Source organism: Thalassophryne amazonica, chromosome 18, assembly GCF_902500255.1.
Source record: "Thalassophryne amazonica chromosome 18, fThaAma1.1, whole genome shotgun sequence".
Taxonomy (NCBI): Eukaryota; Metazoa; Chordata; class Actinopteri; order Batrachoidiformes; family Batrachoididae; genus Thalassophryne; species Thalassophryne amazonica.
This window is the reverse complement of record NC_047120.1, coordinates 44,458,417-44,484,417: the sequence shown is the minus strand read 5'-3', so window position 1 is coordinate 44,484,417 and position 26,001 is coordinate 44,458,417. Positions and strand designations below refer to the sequence as shown.

The 26,001-nt window shown below is 40.5% G+C and overlaps 1 protein-coding gene and 1 long non-coding RNA gene across 3 annotated transcripts; one reads left to right on the top strand and one right to left on the bottom strand.

Annotated features, from left to right (window-relative positions):
* The first annotated feature begins 620 nt into the window (after positions 1 to 620).
* Positions 621 to 16,587, top strand: LOC117531325. The gene is made up of 3 exons (XR_004566609.1): positions 621 to 2,735; positions 7,190 to 7,192; positions 16,577 to 16,587. It is a non-coding gene; the product is annotated as an uncharacterized LOC117531325 (long non-coding RNA).
* grnb (granulin b) lies at positions 5,560 to 25,791 on the bottom strand. Of its 2 annotated transcripts, XM_034194393.1 has the most exons (14): positions 25,681 to 25,791; positions 25,406 to 25,447; positions 23,997 to 24,137; positions 22,631 to 22,744; positions 21,474 to 21,615; positions 16,684 to 16,793; positions 16,352 to 16,490; positions 16,153 to 16,250; positions 15,458 to 15,691; positions 13,941 to 14,177; positions 13,420 to 13,683; positions 13,014 to 13,247; positions 9,306 to 9,563; positions 5,560 to 6,975 (listed from the first exon to the last, which is right to left on the bottom strand). In XM_034194393.1, exons 2-14 carry the CDS (start codon positions 25,406 to 25,408, stop codon positions 6,829 to 6,831), a joined length of 2,121 nt encoding a protein of 706 aa, XP_034050284.1. In that variant the 5' UTR covers positions 25,409 to 25,447; positions 25,681 to 25,791; the 3' UTR covers positions 5,560 to 6,828. The 2 variants fall into 2 exon arrangements, with proteins under 2 accessions (XP_034050284.1, XP_034050285.1); XM_034194394.1 differs by lacking the exon at positions 25,406 to 25,447 and having other exon boundaries at positions 25,681 to 25,703.
* Positions 25,792 to 26,001: the final 210 nt, after the last annotated feature.

The following is a 26,001-nucleotide window of genomic DNA, read 5'->3' as shown; positions in this document are numbered from 1 at the left end:
TGAGAAGGACATGAAATGATTATTGTGGAATTGTAGTAATTTTCCGACTGTTCACTTGAATACCTGTACTGGACAAGGCAAGGGAATCTATTGGCACAGCAGCCCCACCAAGACAGTTTTTCACAAGCCGCCACTGTTCTTCCAGCATGACAATGATCCCAAACACACCGCTCAGGCAACGATGGAGAGGCTCCATAAAAAGCATTTCAAGGTCCTGGAGTAGCCAAGCCAGTCTCCAGACCTCAACCCCATAGAAAATTTGTGGAGGGAGTTGAAAGTCCATGTTGCCCAGCGACAGCCCCAAAACATCACTGCTCATGGGCCAAAATACCAGCTACAGTGTTAAACCTGGTGAAGACTTACAGGAAATGTTTGAGCTCTGTCATTGCCAACAAAGGTTATGTTACAAAGTATTGAGTTGAACTTTTGTTATTGACCAAAAACTTATTTTACACCATAATTTACAAATAAATTCTTTAAAAATCCTACAATGTGATTTTCTGGATTATTTTTTTCTCATTTTGTCTCTGATAATTGAACTGTACCTATGTTGTACCTCTCTCTTTCTGGGGCTGAATAAATACTTTTTTACCCCACTGTATATGAAATGTGCCCTTTTTCACAATTTGTCACCAGTCCATCAGTGAAGGTTCCTTTCCACCAAAACATCTGCTGTCCTAAATAGAGCCGACTGGAATCTACACATTCCGCAGGACTTAACAAAATACCAGACGAGGGAGGGTGAGAGCACTCCGGGGTCGAGGATGAATGAATCACCGACTGACCAATAGTGGGGCTGCGGAGGAAATTTGCTTACACGTCAAAAGGTTTTTTTAGTCACTTTGGTCGTCTCTGCTGTTGGCAGGTCAAACCAGCTATACATAACAACCAGGAACTCTCAAGCAGGCCTGTTTGAGCTTAAAACAGGCTCAAGTATTAAAGAGAATCATCAGTGTTGCTCAGATCTTTACAAGCTTAAAAGTAGAACGTAAGACTTTAGATTGTTATGTGTTCAAAGCCCAGACAGTAGACTGCTTTCTCAGAAGTCACTTTTGTGCTGATACAGTCTCAGTGAGAACAATGGATCTACCCAACAAACCGTTGAGACTTTAAGGTGTGTCCACCGTTTTCAACTTGGGCAGAAGATCTGTTCTTTGTTTTGGCCACAAGATGGCAGGTGAAATCGAGCTTGTGCAGCCCTTATTGGAACCCTCCCACCCCTAACTCCATCACACCCCCCTCAGACATTTCCGTGTTGAGCTTGCACCACACTTTCTACTTGTGTATCCTGCGTTTACTTGGGTCGTCATAGCAGCAGGCTGACGGCAAGAAAAAAACAGGTAAGAGGATACGGGAGGAAAATGCCATTAGGAAGTACGTGGGAGTGTTTTCAAATCCATGACCTCAGTGAACTCAAGTAACACATCGCTCAGATATTTGACCAGTTTAATTTCACTGCAGATATCTCTCTTCAACACAGTCAAATCCCTCAGCTTGAAGAAAAAGAAAAGAAAAATCACTGCAGAACAACAATCAAGCAAACAACAAAACGGAACAGAGTATTCAACAATAATATGGGAATCAATCTGCAATTAATGTAAATTATGAACATCAATGTTTAGATAATTTGTTCCAGGTGTGCAATCAAATCTCTAGTCGTTTTCAGAGGTGATCCTCCCAAAACTAGAATTTCTACACAGTCATCCTGAGAATCACTGAGTGAACTTCTTTCTTTTCCCTGCCAGTTGAAGAATTTGTCTTTATGCTCATGTTTGCCACAGTGGCTTCAATATACACTCACCGGACACTTTATTAGGTACATCTGTTCAGTTGCTTAACACAAATAGCTAATCAGCCAATCACATGGCAGCAATTCAATCCATTTAGGCATCTAGACATGACGATGATGACTTGCTGAAGTTCAAACTGAGCATCAGAATGGGGAAGAAAGGGGAATTTACGCGATTTTTGATGGTTGTTGGTCCCAGATGGGCTGGTCTGAGTATTTCCGAAACTGCTGATCTACTGGGATTTTCACTCACAACCATCTCTTGGGTTTACAGAGAATGGTCCAAAAAAGAGAAGACATCCGTGAGCGGCAGCTGTGTGGCTGAAAATGCCTTGTTGATGTCAGAGGCCAGAGAAGAATGGGCAGACTGGCTGAATGAGTGACTGCATGATGCCATCATGTCAATATGGACCAATATCTCTGGAGAATGTTTCTAACAACTTGCTGAATCTATGCCATGAAGAATTAAGGCAATATTGAATACTAGCAAAGTGTACCTAATGAAGTGGCCGGTCAGTGTAGACACTCATGTTATGGTACAGGTTTGCCACCGGGTATCCTTCCTGATGCAACTGCATATGTGCATGAGGTACAGCTGCCCTTTAACTGGAGACCTTCTGTTTGGGAGGAATTTACTGTATTGTCCACAGTAGTTGCAGCTTTTTTACTAGTTTGGGAGGCCCTGCGACTTATAATCCAGTGCGAAGCATATACTGAAATATCACATTCATTAATAATAATAAAAATTTATATTGAGCTTTCCCGGGAATCAATGATTAAACAAAATAAACTCCAATAATTAATGCCAATCATAAAATTACACAACAACTAGTTAAAAGATATGATAATACACAAAACAAGTGCCATGATTTGAAAGACTTAGACTTCTAAAGTGAGTTTGAACTAAAACCTATGAATGGAATATCTGGGAAATATAATAGATTATGTGTACTTGTCCAGTGAAGGACAAGTACACATACGAACAGGAAAATTGTCAGTGACACCTCCTCATCTCAATGCAATCAAGATAAAAAAAAAAAAAAAAAAATTAGAAGAACACCTTAAGACCAAACTCATGAACAACACACATCACAGTGACGACTCTGACCAACTGACATTTCTCCTCGAGGTGAAATATATGAAACCAGCCTTTTAACAGTTAGAGCCACGTCAAACTAGAGCATGAATGCAGTACGAATAACACGAATTGGAAAAACAAACAGAATTCGAGCTGCATTTGTACGGGACAGACATATGTACAGCCATGTACGAGACCCAGAATGTGGTACGAAGCCAGCTCAAATGATTCGCGCAATTCAGAGTGCAGCAGCACCCGAATCCAGGTCGACTACCCAGAGTGCAGGTCGAATGCAGATGTAAACCTTCCCCCATGAAAAAATTAAAACAGAATAAAATAAAAAAGACAAGGAATAAAAACAACATAGCATGAAACCCCACAATGCCGATGTTGCAGACCGAACGGTCCGCCCTGCCTCCACCGCGCATGCATCATTTTGGACCACAGCAGCACGTCTGAGACGGATTCTCTTCACCCAAAGTGATCAAATGGATTAATCGGATTATTAACCATCAGATGATAAAGGTAAAACCTCTGAAATCATTCTAAAGTCAGTTTGAGCAGAAACAAGGCCGTTTTAAACAGAAACGAGGCGATACTGGCTGACGCTTGGAAATGACCGACGCGCGTTGAATGCACCAGCTAGCTGCTCGTGTACAACCCCTGACAATAATTATGGAATCACCGGCCTCGGAGGATGTTCATTCAGTTGTTTAATTTTGTAGAAAAAAAGCAGATCACAGACATGACACAAAACTAAAGTCATTTCAAATGGCAACTTTCTGGCTTTAAGAAATACTATAAGAAATCAGGAAAAAAAAAATTGTGGCAGTCAGTAATGGTTACTATTTTTTTAGACCAAGCAGAGGGAAAAAAAAATATGGAATCACTCAATTCTGAGGAATAAATTATGGAATCACCCTGTAAATTTTCATCCCCGAAACTAACACCTGCATCAAATCAGATCTGCTCATTAGTCTGCATCTAAAAAGGAGTGATCACACCTTGGAGAGCTGTTACACCAAGTGGACTGACATGAATCATGGCTCCAACACGAGAGATGTCAAATGAAATAAAGGAGAGGATTATCAAACTCTTAAAAGAGGGTAAATCATCACGCAATGTTGCAAAAGATGTTGGTTGTTCACAGTCAGCTGTGTCTAAACTCTGGACCAAATACAAACAACATGGGAAGGTTGTTAAAGGCAAACATACTGGTAGACCAAGGAAGACATCAAAGCGTCAAGACAGAAAACTTAAAGCAATATGTCTCAAAATATGAAAATGCACAACAAAACAAATGAGGAACAAATGGGAGGAAACCGGAGTCAACGTCTGTGACCGAACTGTAAGAAACTGTGGATGACTGGATGAAAGTCATATTCAGTGATGAATCTCGAATCTGCATTGGGCAAGGTGATGATGCTGGAACTTTTGTTTGGTGCCGTTCCAATGAGATTTATAAAGATGACTGCCTGAAGAGAACATGTAAATTTCCACAGTCATTGATGATATGGGGCTGCATGTCAGGTAAAGGCACTGGGGAGATGGCTATCATTACATCATCAATAAATGCACAAATTTACGTTGATATTTTGGACACTTTTCTTATCCCATCAATTGAAAGGATGTTTGGGGATGATGAAATCATTTTTCAAGATGATAATGCATCTTGCCATAGAGCAAAAACTGTGAAAACATTCCTTGCAAAAAGACACATAGGGTTAATGTCATGGCCTGCAAATAGTCCGGATCTTAATCCAATTGAAAATCTTTGGTGGAAGTTGAAGAAAATGGTCCATGACAAGGCTCCAACCTGCAAAGCTGATCTGGCAACAGCAATCAGAGAAAGTTGGAGCCAGATTGATGAAGAGTACTGTTTGTCACTCATTAAGTACATGCCTCAGACACTGCAAGCTGTTATAAAAGCCAGAGGTGGTGCAACAAAATACTAGTGATGTGTTGGAGCATTCTTTTGTTTTTCATGATTCCATAATTTTTTTCCTCAGAATTGAGTGAGTCTATATTTTTTCCCCCTCTGTTTGGTCTAAAAAAGTAACCGTTACTGACTGCCACAATTTTTTTTTCCTGATTTCTTATAGTGTTTCTTAAAGCCAGAAAGTTGCCATTTGAAATGACTTTAGTTTTGTGTCATGTCTGTGATCTGCTTTTTTTCTACAAAATTAAACAACTGAATGAACATCCTCCGAGGCTGGTGATTCCATAATTTTTGCCAGGGGTTGTAGCTGTGGCACTATGAGTAAATAATGCTGATGTGGAAATGATTGTTGTACAAAACATTCATATATCTGTCGCTGAGATAGATGATGACTAGAGTGCAGTTTTAAGCAGAAACAAGGTCACAATCTGTGAACCACGGCTAATGACGCATGCACAGTGAAGGCAGGGTGGACTGATTCTTAGGGGGGACCGTTCGGTCTGTGACACCGGCACTTGAGGTCTAGGTGGAAAGCAAGCCTGGGGGGGGGGGGGGGGGGGGAATTTAGGATTTAGCTGTATTATTATGTTTCCATGGATGTTAGACCCTGTCCACACGGCCGCAGTGCACGTAAGCGCGTCTACAGTGCCTGTGATCGTGGTATAATGTCCAGAATGAGCATATAATCACAGATCCATTTTCAGTCCACCACGTGTGTCAGAGGATTTATCTGTATTATCATGTTATCATGGCTGTTAGACCCCGTCCAGATGGCCGCAGTGAACATCAGTGAGTCACGGAGACAAGCTGACTCGCTGTGACACATGTTGTATTCTGTGTGACTGCGCAATGCTCATGTCTAGTGCACATGATGATTGCGTGCCACAGAATTTGCACATTATAATATTTCCTTTGCGCACCCCGAAGATGATGTGAGGGAGGGGGGGTGTCAGCTCATTGGGGGCACAATCGGGTCATGGCGATGTGATCGGACTACTCCGAATGCTGGTGGGTTGCCATTTCTGTTGCCAGTTCGTATGCCATTTGTGGAAGCAGTCACACAGCAGTACAACCGCCGTATGAATATTCCTCAGTTCGAATGCAGCACTGTGTGACGTATTTTCCTAAGTGCCACACGAATACTGTCCGAGGAATTCAAATGCAGCTCAAATGCAGTTCGACTGCAGGTCACATTGCACAAATGACGTTTGAATGTCCATTTGTACAGCAGGAAAAATGTGGTACGACTGCAACTCCACCGCTGTTCGGATGTTTTCCAGCACGAGTGACAATGTGCTGACTAATGTAGGAATGCGGTACGAGGCATTCGGGTGCAGATCAAATGCAGCACGAATTGCACGATTGTTCTTTGAATGTCAATTCGTACGGCATGAGCGCAATTCGTGCTCTAGTGTGATAGGAGTATTAAGAATGTGTGGCCATGATGCAATAAACAATAACATGTTTCATCTGCAGGGGGGAGCAAAAATTCTTCAGTCAAAGAGTTCATCTCATGAAACTTTGCCCATAGCATGGCAACAACTACATTCATGTTTCTACTTAAAATACAGAAATAGAAAAGCACTGGGCTCACAGCTAAAAAAAAATACTGGTTTAAAAAGAAAAAAGAATAAGCCGGTGTTGAGAAACATACAAATTCCTGCTGCTTGATTGCACCGTTGCATTTTAACAAAGACCGTGCAATGATGTATTTTCTTCCTTCTACAAAACATGAAAAAAAAAAATTTATGAACGTTAGTTTTTCTATTGGCATGCAACATGTTTTGGAAATTATCAGGTGAATTTTAACATTGACTGCAGTGTCCAATCTATTTTTGCATGTACTAATTATGACACACAAATCCTCAGAACTGCATACCTTGGTCCATGTACTGGCCCTCTGAAGAAATAAACAGGAAGTGAAAAAAGTCAGTGTTGTCTAAGATACCACAGTCGACAATACGGGCTGTAAATAGGTGTTATGCGCTGGGAGCTGATTAAGACCAGTGCATCTTAGTAGGATTAAAGTCCAAAAGGTACAAGGTCTCTTTTTCTGTCCCCAAACAAAACATCCCAGGTTTGGTTTGTTTGTTCAGAACAACCTCCAGCTTTTAGATCACATGAGTATCCTACCGGACAGCAGTGCTTCGAGTCAGTACAGCATATAGCCTGTAAAAAGGAAGCAAAAGCAGTTAAACATCTGGCCAGTTTACATCACAATGTCTTACCACAAACGCAGTGGTGACTGAGGCTTCAGAAATAACAGCAAGCAACAAACTCATTTCACACAGCATATAACTTGAAAACCATACTTATGTTGAACTCGGAGAGGGGGAAGAACTGCATGTGTGCTTCGGCTATATTTACACAAAATCCTTTCCAGAGCGTTGTGTAGATTTGTGACTGTGTTATGTGAGTTTTAGTACAACAAAACAATCAGAAAGTAATGGTTTATTTCTCTGATTTCATCCAATTCTGTGGAAAAACAGTCATGGACCCCATTCACACTGTACCAATATATACTTACAACTTTGAACCATATTAATTTAGTTTTTGAAAGTAATTGCTGTGAAACAATCAGACAGTAAGTGGGTTTCCATTACCCTTCAATCTGTGCAATGTGAAGCAGTGAATTAAAGCATATAATGTGTTCACATCTTGCTGCATCATCAGAGAACATTTGCCACATTTACTACTCTGGAACGGTTGGTATTCAGATCCATATGCAGGTACTGAACATCACCGCATCCACCAGACTATGGGACCATCTTAGTTCCTGGATGCCAACCACACAGGCAGAAAATCAGTGATGCCATATAATTTGCACTTGCAGCTTACATTTCTTACCACAATTATGTTTTTTTTTGGTCTGTTTTTATCTGAACAGGAAACAGCCCTGTGTAAATGCATGAATAATTTTGCATCTATTTTTAGTGCTCTCTCTCTCTCTGTCCTTCAGTCCCTGGCTACAGTCGAGGTGTGCACAACTGATGGTTCCAGCTCATAAAATTTGAATGAATTTCAGATACAACCTGCTTTTCTGTTAGATTCTCACAGTAATGGAGGAGACATGTACAAAAATGGGCTTTTTACAAACAAACTGAATGTACTTTTAGAGTGGTATCATTAAACGTTCATAAAACAGCCATAAGTAAGAAAAGGTGATTATAAATCCTCATGTAAAGTGCAACAATAATAATCTCATTTGCATTTTCTTATGCCTGCTGTTGTTTATGATATCCCATTTCCTTACAGGCACACAACATGGAGTGTGTGACATAACCAGTGTTGCGACAGTTACTTTGAAAAAGTAATCCAATTACTGATTACTGATTACTCCTTGAAAAAGTAACTTAGTTACTTTACTGATTACTCAGTTGGAAAAGTAACTAAGTTAGATTACTAGTTACTTTTTTAGTTACTTTCCCCAGCTGCCGACAACAACCCCCTGCCATCTCAACATGACAATAATACTTGTTTTGCCAAAACTCACTTTATAGTCATGCTTTCTTGACTTCAATGAAAATAAATACTTGTTTTATAAAAAGTAAAATAAAGACCTCTTTCTTGACCTCATATTTAACTGTTGACATCACTGTAACTGTAAAACTTGAAATTTCTAACCTACATTGTTTATAAATGTAACTATTAAATTTTTTTCTAACATTTAAATTCTCTCTAAACATTTTACTTGTTGAAATTATTATTTTAAGTAGTAGTAGTAGTAGTTGTAGTAAAAAAAAAAAAAAACGGCTTCAAAACTGGACCTTTAACCTAGGGGTGTTGTGGGGAGGCACATCCCTGCCCCACGCCCCCATTCCATCTGGATTCGCCCCTGCCTTGGCGTTTGGGCAAAAAGAATGGATAACATTTACTTACGCAGGAAACATGACCAGATTTACAGGTAAGAAAGTTTTATTGTGTTTTCACATCATGTGGTCCTCAGAAAGAGAGTTTAGGTGTATTTGAGTGGAAAATAGTGTTAGTCGTTGACGTGCCTGACGCGTGGCGGAGGACCAGCTATTTTTAGCAGCAGATACGGAGCGGCTCAGAGAAAAAAAAAAAAAAAAGCATAAAAATGTCTTTGTAAAGCTCAGTGCATTTGTGCTGTTGTCACTGCTTTAAGAGGTGAGGACAAGTTGTAGCTGCTGCCCGGGAGCTGCTGCAAAAAACCGTGGATGAAAAGCTCGCAGCTCACTTAAAGTGGGCAGTTCAGTCTTCCTGCCCACGGACCACGTTTAATGCTGCTATCGACCCACAATGCAAAAATAATAGTAACGCACAGTGACTTGGAGAAGTAACTTTAATCTGATTACTGATTTGGAAAGATTAACGCGTTAGATTACTCGTTACTAAAAAAAGTGGTCAGATGAGAGTAACGCGTTACCGGCATCACTGGACATAACGTTCACGAGCTGCATGATCCGCACTGAAGAACATCACGCCAGAAGAAGCAACAAGAAGAAATGATGAAATAATTAGACTGTAGATGATCATACCCTGGGTGAGGGGCAGCAGGCCCATTCTGTGGAGGAGATCTTGCAGCATGTGTCTTGCTTGGGGCAGTGAAACTCCCCCGTGTCATCACATGGTGCATGTGCATCGTCCTGAGGATCTTTAAACTTGGACTGAAGCACTCTGCTCATGGGGACAGCGTGCACCAACATGTCCTGGTTCTTCTTCTCACATGTTCCAGTCTGCATGTTGCAGGTGTAGCCGTAGGGGCAGCAGTGCTCACGGTCCTCACAGCACACCGCCTGTGCAGGATCACATTTCACATTTCTAATTAATGATGCTGCAAGCAGAGCACACATGAACTGTCAATGATTAAAAAAAAAAAAAAAATCAAACACACTATCATCTGAAAATCTGATTGGGTGGAGTTGACAAGACTGTGGTCCTCCAATTTGTATATGGCACGTGTTTCAGTTTTAAAAGTAAGAATTTCTAAAAATATGAGCACTGTCGTCACTTTGTCTTGTTCTGTGTTTAGCTGTGTGTTTACCAAACGAGATGACTCACTGTGAACCAATTTTACCCAAGGGAATAATAATAAATTGAATCTTGAATCTTGATACTTCCATCCCTTCTTTTTACTGTCACTAGTGCACTGCCCATAGGAAGAATGTATTCCTAAAGAAAAGTAGGAGCTTTGTTGACGATCTTCCGCCTTGTGCCAATAAAGCAAGAAACGTCTGTGTGTCTCTGGCTCGCATATCTCTCAGACTGTTTGTGTATTACTTATTTCTTTCATTTCTTTCCTCCGTCTCTCCCCCATGAACGCGTTACAGATGGGTATGTGTTTAAGGCAGAGAGTGGCTCATCTTTGTCGATGATCTTTGTTGAAGCTGGAACGATGTTTCATCTTGTGCCACTAATGATGATGACTTCAAAATAAAGGTTTTGAAAATTAATCCCCAAAATTTTCATATTTAAGCATGCGCATCATTGTGACATCCACATACCATACCCAAGAACTGAGGCGGATCTGACAAACGGTCTGAGAGATATGTGAGCCACATACACGCAGACACATCTTGCTTTATAGATAAATTATATGTTCACGCATCTTCAATGCCAATACATTTTCTGAGAGAATCTCACATTAATTAAAGGGGCCAAACTGTGTAAAAGCTGTTTTAAAAACTACCTTCTACAAGTAAAAATGCTTGGGATTTCAGTTTAAACTATCTCAATGTCGCACTTTTCTTTAACTGGGCATATAGAAATGCCTGAAATAGCTTGTTTTAGTCTTGCATAACAAATATTACAGAAGTCCATGTCTCAATGCCTGTGAGGTCTGTAAGACACACACACATTGGGCTGATCTGTGCTCTATATAACACGTGTACATGGCCAATGGGAGTAAAGGAGAGACGCCCCTTTCAGAGACATACTGAGTCCCAGTTCCTTGACATTTAAAGGGGAACTCTGGGATTTTTCAATCATACAAATCAATTACAGGTGAAGGGCTCACAACTTGTATGGACTTAGTGTAGAACAGTATTGCCCAACTGGAAGAAGGCTAAGGGTAGCTTCTTTACATTTACTGAGGTAAACATGTACACAAACATTGGACACTTCCAATGACATTTTGACCTATTCAGTGGTGACAAGAAGTGGTTAATTTGAGGGTTCTGAGTTTGCCCCTTAAGTTGCTTATACCACGATAGTGTTCGTGTTCTAACGCCATACTGGATTGACTGCCATTGTTGTTGTCCTGAGCGAAAAGTTGAGAATTTGTTTGTGCATTCCTTGGTAAAATTAAGTGTTATTTATACACTTGCAGAATGAGTGCAGTGTAGATAATATTATTTGAATCAAATTTACCGCTAAATAGATATGTAAATGGCCATTGGCTGAAGTCAGTGGAGGGCACCTCCGGTTGATGTCTCCTCTGCCGGGGACGAGTGCAGTTTATTGAGCTCGCTCATTGAAGTTCTATTAGTCTCATCAAGAAACAGGTGGAATATGCCGGAAAGCTGCACATGTTGGCAAAGCCACAAACGGAGGAAGAAGGGAGACAATATTTCCTTCCATAAGTAAGTGGTTTTGGTTATTCCTGTCACTTTGTCCATGACATTTGGTTGATAAACAGGTGTATGTTTCCTGACTGTGCCTGTGTCCTCCAAGGATACGGGCAACACTTACACACAGCACTCACACACAGAGATGTGTGCACACACACACCACTGACTTCATGAATAAAACAGTCAATAAAGGATAACTGTGTCAAAATATAATATATATATATTTCATAATGGTTTTAGAAGTCGTGCTATGCTGAAAACAGCAGCAGCTCGGTTCAGCCCAGCAGTGCAGCTTAACAGCACAGATCCATGTCACTTTGAACACTAATATTTGGGAATGTGTGTGTGTCAGAGTAAATTTAATACTTTCCAGACATGATTTAATGTTAATTAATTTTACTGGCTCGATATCCAGGTCAGAATGGAATTTTAACACATATTTTACGAGTGTTTTTCTGAGTGTATTCAGTCGCGAATCCCCAATGAAAATGCATTAACATCCGTGAACTTCGTCAATATTTTGCCTGGTTAGGAGGCGTCATGTCGCTGTTCACGTTTAGTGGGCAGCATTGGGAGTGCGGACTCTAGTAGTCATATATAACCTCTTTTTGGTGCCTCTTGCAGGGAATCTCAGAACGAGGCTCATCTTCCCCCCAACCAGTGACGTCATCCGCCTGACCTGCATAAATGGCGGCAGCCGGACGATGTAAAAGCCTCTCAGACCACAACTAAAACAAGGTTTTCTGTGGATGTTTTATTGTCTTTAGTGTTTCTTGAACTATCAAAAAAACGCATTTTTTTTGTGTTTATTCATGCTATAAATAATCCGTGGGCATTTCTGTTCCCCTTTAAATGCCTAAAAATAGGGCTCAGATAAGAAAATCCCAGCATTCCTCTTGAAATAGTTTGTTTTCTTCTTTTTCTTTTAACCCTTTGAACTCCCAAGCATTTTTTGTTCCTGTATTAGTTTTTGCATTTTTCACTGCACCTGCAAATCCTGCACCTCTATGGGAACAGTACAATTGCAGCTACAACTCAAAACTGTCTTTGTGCAGAAAAGCAACTTTTTAATGCAGTAACTCATCACATAAGAAAAATACAGAAGTAAAATTTCTTTGATAACAGACTTTACATAAACTGAAGAAAGATAGACTCTCTATAGATAACATTTTTGATGTGTCCATAAGTGTTATATGCACTGGAAAAAAGCCAAACACTCTTTCCATCCCTTCCTCTCTGCTCTAGCCTGCAATTAAATTGAGGATTTTTTCAAACCCTACCAGCTACAATGAGTAGTGCAGATCGTTTTAACAGAATCTGCACAAAATGTTTAGATTTAGCAAAATTTTAAATGTGATGTAGAATAAAGAGTTTCGGATCAAATTTCACAATTTTGAAGTTTCCATTTTGTTATTTGTCCTGACGGAAAGCGTTCTGAGAAAAAGATTAGTTCGAGGATCATTATAATTTTTTAAGCCTTTTCACAGTTTCTGCCAACAATAAATAGTATATAACTGTAACAAAGACGCCTCTCAAACCCACTGGCAGGTTGTAGGATTTAAAGGATGAAGGAAACATCACCTCAGTGTCTCAGGAGAAATTCTGGCCTGTATATTATAGTAAACTTCAATGATATGTTTAACAACCAAAGAGGAAATGGCCTGTGATGTTCCACACCTTGACCAGAGGGCAGCAGCCCCACTGTCCTGTTGTCAGTTTACAGCACGTTGTTCCTGATGGACAGCTGCCCTTTTCATCACATTTAATGTCTGCCACAGCGCCCACCTCAATTAGGGCGCTCTGTTTGGTGTACCAAGGTATAACAAGGTGGCCTTTTGAGCAAGAGGATCGCTGGGGATCACACGTGTGACCACTGGGACAGCAGTGGTTTCCGTCACTACAGCAGACGGCCTGCAGGACAACAAGGATTATTACATCAGGGCACAGTCGAAACATTAGTCTCTTTTGTATGTTTTCAGCACCTACTGCTGTGCTGCACCAGTCACTTTTTTCTCTTTTAAAGATTATTATGTGTCAAAAACCACCAAATGTCCCCAACTTGCTATAACTGACCAAAACTAACCTCTTGCAGGGGGCAGCAGCCCCACTCGAGGCTGTTATTCATAAAGCAGCATGTAGTGCCCTCTGGGCAGCTGGTGTGGGCATCACACATGTTGTTGTGGGTTCGAGATGGACCAGCGGCACCCTGGTGCGGTGATCTGTCCAGCACTGGTTTCTTCTGGACCCACGGGAGGCTGAGGCCTCCTGGCTTACCACACGTCTGCTCAGTGATGTTGCACTCGTAGCCTTTAGGGCAGCAGTGCTCGTGATCATTACAGCACACAGCCTAGAAAGACACAAAGAGGTTTTTATTTATTTCTTTGTTATTCACAACGATGAAAAAGAAAGACAGACAGGCCCGTAAAGTTTTTGCAAACCCACAGCCGCTGATCACAAGGTTGTGGTGTCCACTGTTACTTGCATCGCAATTGCATTTGCTTTTAAGCAAATACATTTGTGAATGGGATCCAACATGTGAAACACAGCAGCCTACAGAAGCCATATGTGTTCAAAAACAAATTCATATCTGACAGAGATGCTGACCTGAGGTAAGGGACAGCAAGCCCACAGTCCAGAGTCCAGCTTACAGCAGGTGGTGCCTCTTGGACACAAGGTTTCCTCGTCACATTTCACATCCGGTACTTCCACAGGCAGAGTGGAGACCTTTGGTACCCATTTGAGGGCAGTAAGGAAACCCAGTGGGTCATCACAGGTCTCAGCATCCAGATTGCACACTGTGCCGTGAGGGCAGCAGTGGACATGGTCATCACAGCAAACAGCCTGACACATAAGGAATACAGTCCAATAAACAACAAAACAGTTTTGGCTTCCCTTTCATTATATTTCCTTTGCCCCATTTAATTTACACGTTTCTTTCATTACCTTATAAATAAAATTATTACTAATGATCACATTTACATGCACTTTGTGGCAGTAAAAGGATTATGATACTGCAAGTCAATACCAAGTTTTAAGAGAATTTTACAGCTCAAATGAGAGATCTGTGTGCAAGCTCACTAAACGACCCGTCGCTCTGTCACATAGTTCTTCGTTGCATGATTGTAAAGGCTCAGTGAAATCCATAAACAGATTTATGAAGATTTGCGCTTACAAGACTCATGGACAGACAGATTTCTATATAACCCCTCAACTTTTGTTACAAATGTTACAAAATGTGTGTGAACAACATATAAGGATGTGGAGTGTGTTCTGTAATTCATCCTTTTTTTTGTTGTAATTTATGTTTTATTGATTTTTTTCATTCAATTGTTAATCATTCTAGTCCAAGGATTCCCAAAGTGTGGGCCCTGAAGTTACTGCACATGGGCCATGAGAGGTCACTAAAAACACATGATTTTGAATTTTGCAATAATATCAGTTATCAAGTTGTTCACCAATGAATATGGCTTTATACACCCTTCAGAAAACCATACACCCTGAGGCCGAACGTTTTCCTATAAATAATTATGATGGCTTTTAGAACTAACAAATTTAATTTTAACGATCAACCTTCGAGGTTGGACACGTAAGAAATTATTAATAGTGACTCACCAGTATTTCACAGTTCCTCTGACCGTGCCTCTTCGTCGTGGCACCGCTCCGCTGTCCGGATTGGCTGATTACCCGGGTAGTATGAAAAATATTACCCATCCGCGAAAAGGGTGTATTGCTATTTATTCTTTAGTGTTTTATCCAATCATATTGGCCTATCATTTATAGGTATATTTTAATGTTTGATATCACCCAGACATATGTATGCTTATTTTTAAAAATAGAATCAGAAGTAATAAAAGACAACCATGGGATTTAAATTTGTTCATGTGACCCAGTTTAATATATTACAGCATATAGGGAAATAATTCATGTCAAGATTTCAAAGTGGGTCATGGCGTCATTTTTACAATCACCAAATCCGAACTATTCCTTGGATTCTATAATTTCAGAGCTGACATTATCACTGTTTATCATTGATGGTGAGGAAAGTGTGAATTTAAAACTACCAGCTGTGATATATAAGCCATAACAAAGTGGGCACAGTCACGGCTCCTGTCTGGGTTTACCTGAAGCAGAGGGCAGCAGGCCCAGTCGCCACTGTTCGTCTTACAGCAGGTGGAATTTCCAAAACAAAATTTGGATTCATCACACTTGACATCATCAGTCGCCAAGGTAAAGGTGGGCACTCTGCTCAGCCAGGGCATCAGAGTACTGCCGGAGGGATCGTCACACGTGGACGCTGCTAAATTACAAATGGTACCGTGGGGACAGCAGTGCAGGTGGTCCTTACAGCACACAGCCTGTGACAAGGACAGAGTGTCTTTGAGTCTGCTTGCTTTCCTCCTTAACCACCCACGAAAAATGACATCACCATATAATTTTGATGATGTCATAACACAGTGGTGTCCAAAAACATCCAAGAAAGGGCCAAGAGGGTGCAGGTTTTCTGTGCAACCACCGACTCCACCAGGCGATTTCACTGACAAACTCGTCCCGTCTGCTCAAAGTGACGTTAATTAGTGAAATCACCTGCTGGAGTCAGTGGTTGCACAGAAAACCTGCACCCTCTTGGCTCTTTCTGGAATGTCTTCAGATACCACTGTCAAAACACAAGAATGTGTGAGGAGAAACGCCTCTAAACCACTACCAGGTCGTCTTCGACTCAAGGACAATCTCTCTACAGACCTTCTTTGAGTTATCTTGTACATAAACAGTGAAACACAATGACTGGCTTTTCAGCTGGCACACACGCCGGCAGTACCTTAGGTAGCGGGCAGCAGGCCCATTCTCCTGATGTTGATTTACAGCAGGTTTCACCATCAGCACAGGCTACAGTGTCATTGCAGGGAACAGCACCGACTGAATGATGATGAGAAACAGAAATTTTATGTTAAATTTCATTTAATCTGCACCAGTGACAAAGGTGACCTGAAGTTCTAATGAAGCCATGTCATTCTGACCTCTGTTCAGTTTTATCATCGTAGATGAGACCTCAGAGATCACGGTGGTGTTTCCCTGAGGTGACGCACACGTACTGTGAATCAGGTCGCACTTGGTGCCAGAAGGACAACAATGGAGGTGATCTGAACAACAGACCGCCTGCACGAAAGTAGCACAACGTCAACACAAAATGAGGCAGAATTCATGCTCAGCTCCAAATGGAGTGATCTGAAATATGACTGCAGCGAGCAGACATTATCTCATTAATATGAGCAATACGGCCAAAAACAACAAATCAAGAAAAGAGCCAACTTGACAGACATATTACGTTGTTCAACAGAGTGATTTGTACCTCTGGGTAGGGACAGCAGCCCCAGTCTCTGCTGGTTAACATGCAACAGGTGTAACTATCTGGGCAGCTGCTTTTCCCACCAGGACAAGTCACCGAATCCAAGCTGGAACCTATGAAACCACAGAGAGAAATACAATCATGAGTTATTAGTGAAGTATCATCAGCATATACAACCCCTGGCAAAAATTATGGAATCACCGGCCTCGGAGGATGTTCATTCAGTTGTTTAATTTTGCAGGAAAAAAGCAGATCACAGACATGACACAAAACTAAAGTCATTTCAAATGGCAACTTTCTGGCTTTAAGAAACACTATAAGAAATCAAGAAAAAAAAAAATTGTGGCAGTCAGTAGCGGTTACTTTTTTAGACCAAGCAGAGGGAAAAAAAAAATATGGAATCACTCAATTCTGAGGAATAAATTATGGAATCACCCTGTAAATTTTCATCCCCAAAACTAACACCTGCATCAAATCAGATGTGCTCGTTAGTCTGCATCTAAAAAGGAGTGATCACACCTTGGAGAGCTGTTGCACCAAGTGGACTGACATGAATCATGGATCCAACACGAGAGATGTCAATTGAAACAAAGGAGAGGATTATCAAACTCTTAAAAGAGGGTAAATCATCACGCAATGTTGCAAAAGATGTTGGTTGTTCACAGTCAGCTGTGTCTAAACTCTGGACCAAATACAAACAACATGGGAAGGTTGTTAAAGGCAAACACAGTGGTAGACCAAGGAAGACATTAAAGCGTCAAGACAGAAAACTTAAAGCAATATGTCTCAAAAATCGAAAATGCACAACAAAACAAATGAGGAATGAATGGGAGGAAACTGGAGTCAACGTCTGTGACCGAACTGTAAGAAACCGCCTAAAAGAAATGGGATTTACATACAGAAAAGCTAAAAGAAAGCCATCATTAACACCTAAACAGAAAAAAACAAGGTTACAATGGGCTAAGGAAAAGCAATCGTGGACTGTGGATGAAAGTCATATTCAGTGATGAATCTCAAATCTGCATTGGGCAAGGTGATGATGCTGGAACTTTTGTTTGGTGCCGTTCCAATGAGATTTATAAAGATGACTGCATGAAGAGAACATGTAAATTTCCACAGTCGTTGATGATATGGGGCTGCATGTCAGGTAAAGGCACTGGGGAGATGGCTGTCATTACATCATCAATAAATGCACAAGTTTACGTTGATATTTTGGACACTTTTCTTATCCCATCAATTGAAAGGATGTTTGGGGATGATGAAATCATTTTTCAAGATGATAATGCATCTTGCCATAGAGCAAAAACATTCCTTGCAAAAAGACACATAGGGTCAATGTCATGGCCTGCAAATAGTCCGGATCTTAATCCAATTGAAAATCTTTGGTGGAAGTTGAAAAAAATGGTCCATGACAAGGCTCCAAACTGCAAAGCTGATCTGGCAACAGCAATCAGAGAAAGTTGGAGCCAGATTGATGAAGAGTACTGTCTGTCACTCATTAAGTCCATGCCTCAGAGACTGCAAGTTGTTATAAAAGCCAGAGGTGGTGCAACAAAATACTAGTGATGTGTTGGTGCGTTCTTTTGTTTTTCATGATTCCATAATTTTTTTACAGGGTGAGTCCATAATTTTTTCCTCAGAATTGAGTGATTCCATGTCCTCTGCTTGGTCTAAAAAAGTAACCGTTACTGACTGCCACAATTTTTTTCCCTGATTTCTTATAGTGTTTCTTAAAGCCAGAAAGTTGCCATTTGAAATGACTTTAGTTTTGTGTCATGTCTGTGATCTGCTTTTTTTCTACAAAATTAAACAACTGAATGAACATCCTCCAAAGCCGGTGATTCCATAATTTTTGCCAGGGGTTGTAGCTGTCAAGATAAAATAAATTCCAGTAATGTCAGACTGATAAGGTTTGGGCACGGAATCTGTGAGAAACTGCAAAGCCAGTTTACCAACTTACCCCTAAAAGCAACAAAAAGCTTGCAGTTTTTAATTTTAGTTTTAAAAGGGAATATCTGAATTCACAAACATATCGGCCTGTGCACTGAGGAACCCAACAGGTCTGTTTAGACCTGTACAGTGCATCCAGAAAGTATTCAAAGCGGTTCACTTTTTCTACATTTTGCAGCTTTATTCCAAAAAGGAGTAATTTCATTTTTTCCCCTTTCTACTCACAACACCCCATAATGACAACATGAAAAAAAGTTTTTTTTATTTTTGCAAATTTATAAAAAAAAAAAAAAAAAAAAAAAAAATCACACCCTTGCTCAATACTGAATACTTTCCAGATGCACTGTAACTGAGAAATATGATGTACTTAAAAAACAAAAAAAAACACACACACACACAACAACAGCAACACCACCAATAGCAAAAGACCAATTATCTCTACTTGAAAATGTCTGACTGTAATAATTGTTTAGAGAATTCCACTTAAATTATTACTTATTTCTTCACTTTGCCCTATGAATGTTTAAATGTGTTTTATGTCAAACACGGCACTTGATGCTGCAGGAGTGGAAGGCGGTGCGCTCCGGTTAAAGATGACTGTATCTGTTATGCTCTGGCTTACTTTCACCTCTGCATCCAGGCATTGCCCAGTCAAATTTCTTCAAATTTTATATTGTGGTAACGAGTAACGAAGATGTTTAAGAAAGTATAAATGCAACACTTTTAGCTTTACTTCTATTTTGCCTGCAGCTTGTTTCAACTAAATCCGAGGCTATTACTGTTAATATTATTATTTGTAGGAACAAATACAGCATGTCTTCCAACATGTTTTAGCTGAGCAACACAGCATCCCAAATGCCCTTATTTATGCAGTACCCTGCCATCGCCGTGCTCACTGCAAGAGCAAGGGGGGATTGAACACAGTCATGAGTATATTTTTTTCCCATAAGATTCCAGAGCTTTTGGCTGTATACTGAAGCAGCCCCATAACTACAGACAAGACAGGTCGCTGTATCAGCTTCACCTGCAGGATAATGTGGGCTCAACCACAGCGGATTAATGAGTTTGCAAAGAATGTCTGCACTAAGAGAAACTACATTACAGCAGGTATGGGCAAAAGGCCACCTCAGATGCTATGTCACATGTCGCCCACCTCACAGATGAATCCCATTTTGAGTGTTACCAGGCAGATGGTGTGTATGGTGGTGTGTGGGTGTGTCTTCTGCTGATGTCACCATTGCGAACAAAATGACCTGCGGTGGTGGTAGGATTTTGGTTTGGAAGTACATATGCTGCAAAACCCAGGTGCAATCATTTTTAATGTTTTTACTGATGCCATCATGTGATTCGGGAGCCAGTTGAACCGTAGTCCATCGGGGTCAAAGATGGATATACGAGGGCTGTCAATAAAGTAACGGTCCTTTTTATTTTTATCAAAAACTATATGGATTTCATTCATATGTTTTTACGTCAGACATGCTTGAACCCTCGTGCGCATGCGTGAGTTTTTCCACGCCTGTCGGTGACGTCATTCGCCTGTGAGCACTCCTTGTGGGAGGAGTCGTCCAGCCCCTCGTCGGAATTCCTTTGTCTGAGAAGTTGCTGAGAGACTGGCGCTTTGTTTCATCAAAATTTTTTCTAAACCTGTGAGACACATCGAAGTGGACACGGTTCGAAAAATTAAGCTGGTTTTCAGTGAAAATGTTAACGGCTGATGAGAGATTTTGAGGTGAGACTGTCACTTTAAGGACTTTTCACGGTGCGAGACGTCGCGCAGCACTCTCAGGCGGCGTCATCAGCCTGTTTCAAGCTTAAAACCTCCACATTTCAGGCTCTATTGATCCAGGACGTCGTGAGAGAACAGAGAAGTTTCAGAAGAAGTCGGTTTCAGCATTTTATCCGGATATTCCACTGTTAAAGGAGATTTTTTTAATGAAAGACGTGCGGACGGGTCCGCGCGTCGGGACGCAGCCGCCGCGACACTCCGCCACAGGAAAAACACCTGTTGAAAGCCTTAAGGACAAGTTGGAACATGTCCTGTCTGTTAAACAATTTCTCATATACTCACTCCACTGAAAGCCATCAAAAGCCGCCTGGATTTTACAAATGGTTATCAACACGGAGGTGTTTTTCCTGTTTTTCCGGCTGCGTCCCGACGCGCGGATCCGTCCGCACGTCTTTCATTAAAAAAATCTCCTTTAACAGTGGAATATCCGGATAAAATGCTGAAACCGACTTCTTCTGAAACTTCTCTGTTCTCTCACGACGTCCTGGATCAATAGAGCCTGAAATGTGGCGGTTTTCAGCTTGAACAGGCTGATGACGCCGCCTGAGAACGCTGCGCGACGTCTCGCACCGTGAAAAGTCCTTAAAGCGACAGAATCACCTCAAAATCTCTCATCAGCCGTTAAAATTTTCACTGAAAACCAGCTTAATTTTTCGAACCGTGTCCACTTCGATGTGTCTCACAGGTTTAGAAAAAATTTTGATCAAACAACGCGCCAGTCTCTCAGCAACTTCTCAGACAAAGGAATTCCGACGAGGGGCTGGATGACTCCTCCCACAAGGAGTGCTCACAGGCGAATGACGTCACCGACAGGCGTGGAAAAACTCACGCATGCGCACGAGGGTTCAAGCATGTCTGACGTAAAAACATATGAATGAAATCCATATAGTTTTTGAAAAAAATAAAAAGGACCGTTACTTTATTGACAGCCCTCGTATGTGTCCTCAAACCAAGTGAAAGCAAAATTGTGCTATTTATTTATATTTACTTTCAAGGAAATCTTGAGTGTTGCAGTTATACATCTTTGTTCAACATGTATGTTTCATTAATGCCTCACCGGGATCGTCTGTTCTCCTTCTGGAAGGTAGTTTCTTCAGCATGGGAAAGGCCTCTTGTGCCGCAGAAACACATGTTGAGTGTTTAAGGTCACACTGTGTTCCTTCAGGGCAACAGTGGCGTCTATCCTCACAACACACAGCCTATCAAAAGAAGAAAATCACTTCAATCTCAGAGCACAGAGGAAGTGTTGCTTCATTCTCTGCACAGGACGCCATTAGGACAATAATAATTTTACACAGAAAACATTTGTCGGCTATATTCTCATAAAAAGGAATGATCAGAAACTACATTTGAAAATAAAATCAGTTTATTGTCATAAAAAGAGCAATCAGAGAAATTCAGTGGAGTCTTCCATTACCTAATATCTATGTCTGATGCAAATTTGGTGAGAATCCCTGAAGTCACTTTGACGTAATCCTTCAAAGTGTATATAAAGTAAAATTTTGATCCAGATCCAGATCATCTCCAAAATTTAATGGAGTCTTCCATGGCTTAATATCTATCTGTGGTCAAAGTTTTGTCAAAATCCGTGCAGTAGTTTTGATGTAATCTTGCTAACAGATAGATAGACAGACAGACAGACAGACAGACAAATAAATAAACGCCAATGATTTAATTATGTCCTTGGTGGGCGGAATAAAGAAAACACATCAGGATGTGGCTATCAGTGAACATTAGGTTTTCTTTCAATCTGACTAGCTGTACTATTACATAGATTTCCTGTTTCCACATTCTCAACACGAGCACTGTGCCTAATCACAATTGATCAGGGTCGCGGCACATCTTCTCTGCACGGCCACAGAGCAGCTGCAGGAAATGAAGGCAATTTGCATGTACGTTTTTGAGTCATTCTGGTAAGTGCAATCATAAGCAAAACAGGCACCATGCAAATGGTTCTTCAGCTTTAATGTTGCATTGAACATATGATGGTGGATAAAATGTTAGGAATGCACTGATGTTTATCCACAAATCCCATGTGAGAGACAAATTTCTCCGATTCTGAAATTCTACGTCAACAGAAAAATGACAGTGCTGACAGTGTTGGCACACAAGCTGAACAACGAACATTGGATTTATTGACACTGACGTTTCAAACCATTTGAAATCTTTTTGCATGTGTGTGGATGGAAGAGAGAGTAGGCTCATACATTTTACCTTTGGCAGGGGACAGCAGCCCCAAGTGGAGTCAGGAAGTTGGCAGCAAGTGGTGTCATCTGGACACTCAGACTCTTGGTCTGGACAAATGACAGCCTTTACTCTCTCCCTCAGCTAGAAGCAGCACAAACCAAGCATACCAATGACAGGAGCACATACAATGGCAAGAAAAACTGTGTGAATCCTTAAGCTACGTATTACGTTTTATTTTGAAAAAACATTAAATTAAAAAAAATAAAAGATAAATCTATTCTTCTGGATGTAGAAATTTCTAAAATGATGCTCTTTAAACTTACAGAAAAATTCATCTTTACAACATGACAAATTAAATAAAAATGACGATGCATAAGTAATGGCACCCTTTAGCCTAACACAAGCAAATTCTCACTTTTACAGCCACTTTTTCAGACAAGTCAAGGAATGGATAGTAAGAAGTTATAGGGTCCTGTGACATTCTGTGGCATTGGGTATTAGTGCACGTTTTGCATCACCAGCAGTCATTGATTGAGAGGTGTGGTACACCCTGAACAGGGTGCCAGGTTATCAAAGGGCTACACACAAATCCATTTACATGATCACACAAATCTACAGTCAATTTAAATTCTCCTATTCACTTAAGCTGCATGACGTGCGAGGGAACCCACACAAATACAAGGAGAACAGACAAACGCCACACAGAAAGACCATGTGGGGAGTGATCCCAGGACCTTCTAGCTGTGAGGAAACAGTGTTCATCATTAACTTTCATTAATGACATAAATTAAACATATCAAAACATACATCAATCATTTTAAGACAGAGATACAGTATGGTATTGTGTGGTAAATCTGTTTGGAGTAGGCAGAAAAACCATGGGAAGCTACCAAAACAACTCAGAAGCACTTACATGTGCCTGTGGCTGTGATAAAAGAAAACCGAACATGGTGCAATTTTCATTTTTTTTAAAGGGTAAAAACCTACAGCTGAAGAGAAATCTTGTTTATAGCAGAATTGTTTACATATAATATCTGCAACACTGTAATATTGTAGGGCGCACGGTGGCTTAGTGCTTAGCACTGTTGCTTCAGAGCAAGAAGGTCATAGGATTGAGTCCCACCTGTGCCCTTTCTGTGTGGAGTTTGTATGCTCCCAACATGTTTGTATGGGTTGTCTTTGGGTGATCCAGCTTCCTCCCAAATCCAAAGACATGTAGGTTAGATGATTTGGACTCTTTAAATTGTCCACGGGTGTGAATGTGCTTGTTTGTCTATACGTGGTCCTGTGACAGACTGGCATCCTGTCCAGGGTGTACTCCGCCTCATGCCCTGTGACTACTGGGATATTGGTTGGTTTAAGCCTACCCTTATTTAAACAAATAGTAACATACATTTGGTAGGGGACAGCATCCGTATCCTCCCTCAGGTTTCTTGCAGCAGGTGTTATTATCTTCACACATTCCTCCATCAGGACAGACCAGTGCTGTGCTCAGGCCCAGCAGAGCCAGACACAAGATTCCCAGCAGATGTGCCTCAACACAAGAATGGAAACAAGCTGTCAGATATTTTGTATGGTGCAAAGCGGTCTGCTAATGTTAAACAGATGAGTGAAAAATTAAAGAAAAAAACAACTGAAAGTATCTTACTAAGGTGTTGAGCCAGCATGTGTCACCTTGGCATTGATTCTACAAATCTCCAGAACTCTACTACATGGATGGAAACCCATTCCAGAGTGCTGTCTATAATGTGCATCCAAAAATCTCCCGTATAGGCATTCAGTTGGGTTGAGAACTGGTGACTATTCAAGCACATCATTTTTATTATACTCAAACCATTCAGTGACCTCCTGTTCCCTGTAGATGAGGAATTTATTGCGTTTCTCCACCAATTTTTTTTTTTTTTTTAGGTTTTTCCTGTCATTCGTTCCACTCGCCTGTGTGTCCGAATGCATCCTAAACTGTTTGCTGGTTGCGTAACTTCCCTGTTTTTACGTTGGAGTGAAAAGATTTTTGTTGCTCCTGCTTGTGAGAACTCACCATGACATTGTGTTAACAGAACCAAGCACAAAACATACACAGGATTTCCACAATGAACATGAGTACTTAGTACAGGCCAACAAACAGGCATAAAATTGGAACCTCCATCCAATTTTGGTGGTGATGGTAAATCCATAACAGAAAAATGAGAGTGACTGAGGCACTTCTGATTGAGATATAATGCAAAATGTACACCAAATGGGCTTTTCAATATTAAATTAAAATGTCCACAAAATCCACAATCCAAATCAAACTCTGTCAGGCGATAGTGAGTGCCAGTCTGCACCTCACTTTTCGAATATAAGAGGGATAAAGGATGCCATCATACATAATGCTCTCAAATATGAAAGAAATTCCATCTTTTTTGATAAAGTTATGAATTTGTGAAAATTCATCTAATGTTAAAGATAGCGATTTTTCCTGACTTTGACCTTCGATCTATGTATGACCTTGAAAATTGAATCAGTTCTTGCCTATCAGGATGTGAATCCTCTAAAAATTTCATGATGAATGAAAAATTGCAGGTTACAGGCTGCTCAAAAACAGAGAAACAACAAACAGGTGTGATAACATAGCCTCGCCCAACATGGTTGATGGAGGTAATTAGCCACACCCCTGTGACTGTTTTACAGAAAAAAGAGGTGACAACATATTTGTATTTAATATTTATATGTGACATTTATATTTATATTTAACAAGGCAACTAAATTTTAGGTAGCTCATCTCACATATTTTAATCACAATATTTGAACAGCAATAATTACCATTACAAGTAGGTGATTTGCTTCCAGCTGTTATCAAACAGCCTAAAAAAGAAAGAAGAAACATCGTTACACCACATGAATGGGACGAAGAAAGAACAGCTTTCAATTAAACATTGCACATAACGTCAAAAAATACAGAAAAACATCAAATTTAGCCGAATGTACAAAGTGCAAGCTAATGTTAGCTAAGCTAGGTGGCTAAAAATAACTCTAGCTTAAATGATTTTCCGCCCATTTTTTTTGTCTGGAAAACGAAAAGCCTGCTTTTTTCTTACCTTTTAAAGTTGTCTAATATGCTCAAATGATCACATATATGTCGTAATAAATGCTTCTTAACATCAACCGTAATACAATCATGGGTCACGTGACGTAACTCTACTCTTCCGTCTGCCTGTTCTTAAAGGGACACGACCCGTAAAATAAGAATCAATAAGTAAATACATAAATAAATAAAGCAAAAATAGTAAACCCATACTGCAAAATTTATGGCAGCAAATGTAGAAAATGTGTGATTACTTCATATTTTGCACGAAACTTTAATTTAATGTTTAACTTCGTCTGAGCATAATTAGTCCATGTGCCCAAAGTCAATTTTG

Coding starts and splice junctions, on each gene's coding strand:
- grnb (XM_034194393.1), bottom strand. Junction 16,491..16,683: donor GCTGCTGTCCCTACCCAGAG/GTACAAATCACT, acceptor ACTTTCGTGCAG/GCGGTCTGTTGTTCAGATCA. Junction 13,684..13,940: donor CTTGCTGTCCCTTACCTCAG/GTCAGCATCTCT, acceptor GTGTCTTTCTAG/GCTGTGTGCTGTAATGATCA.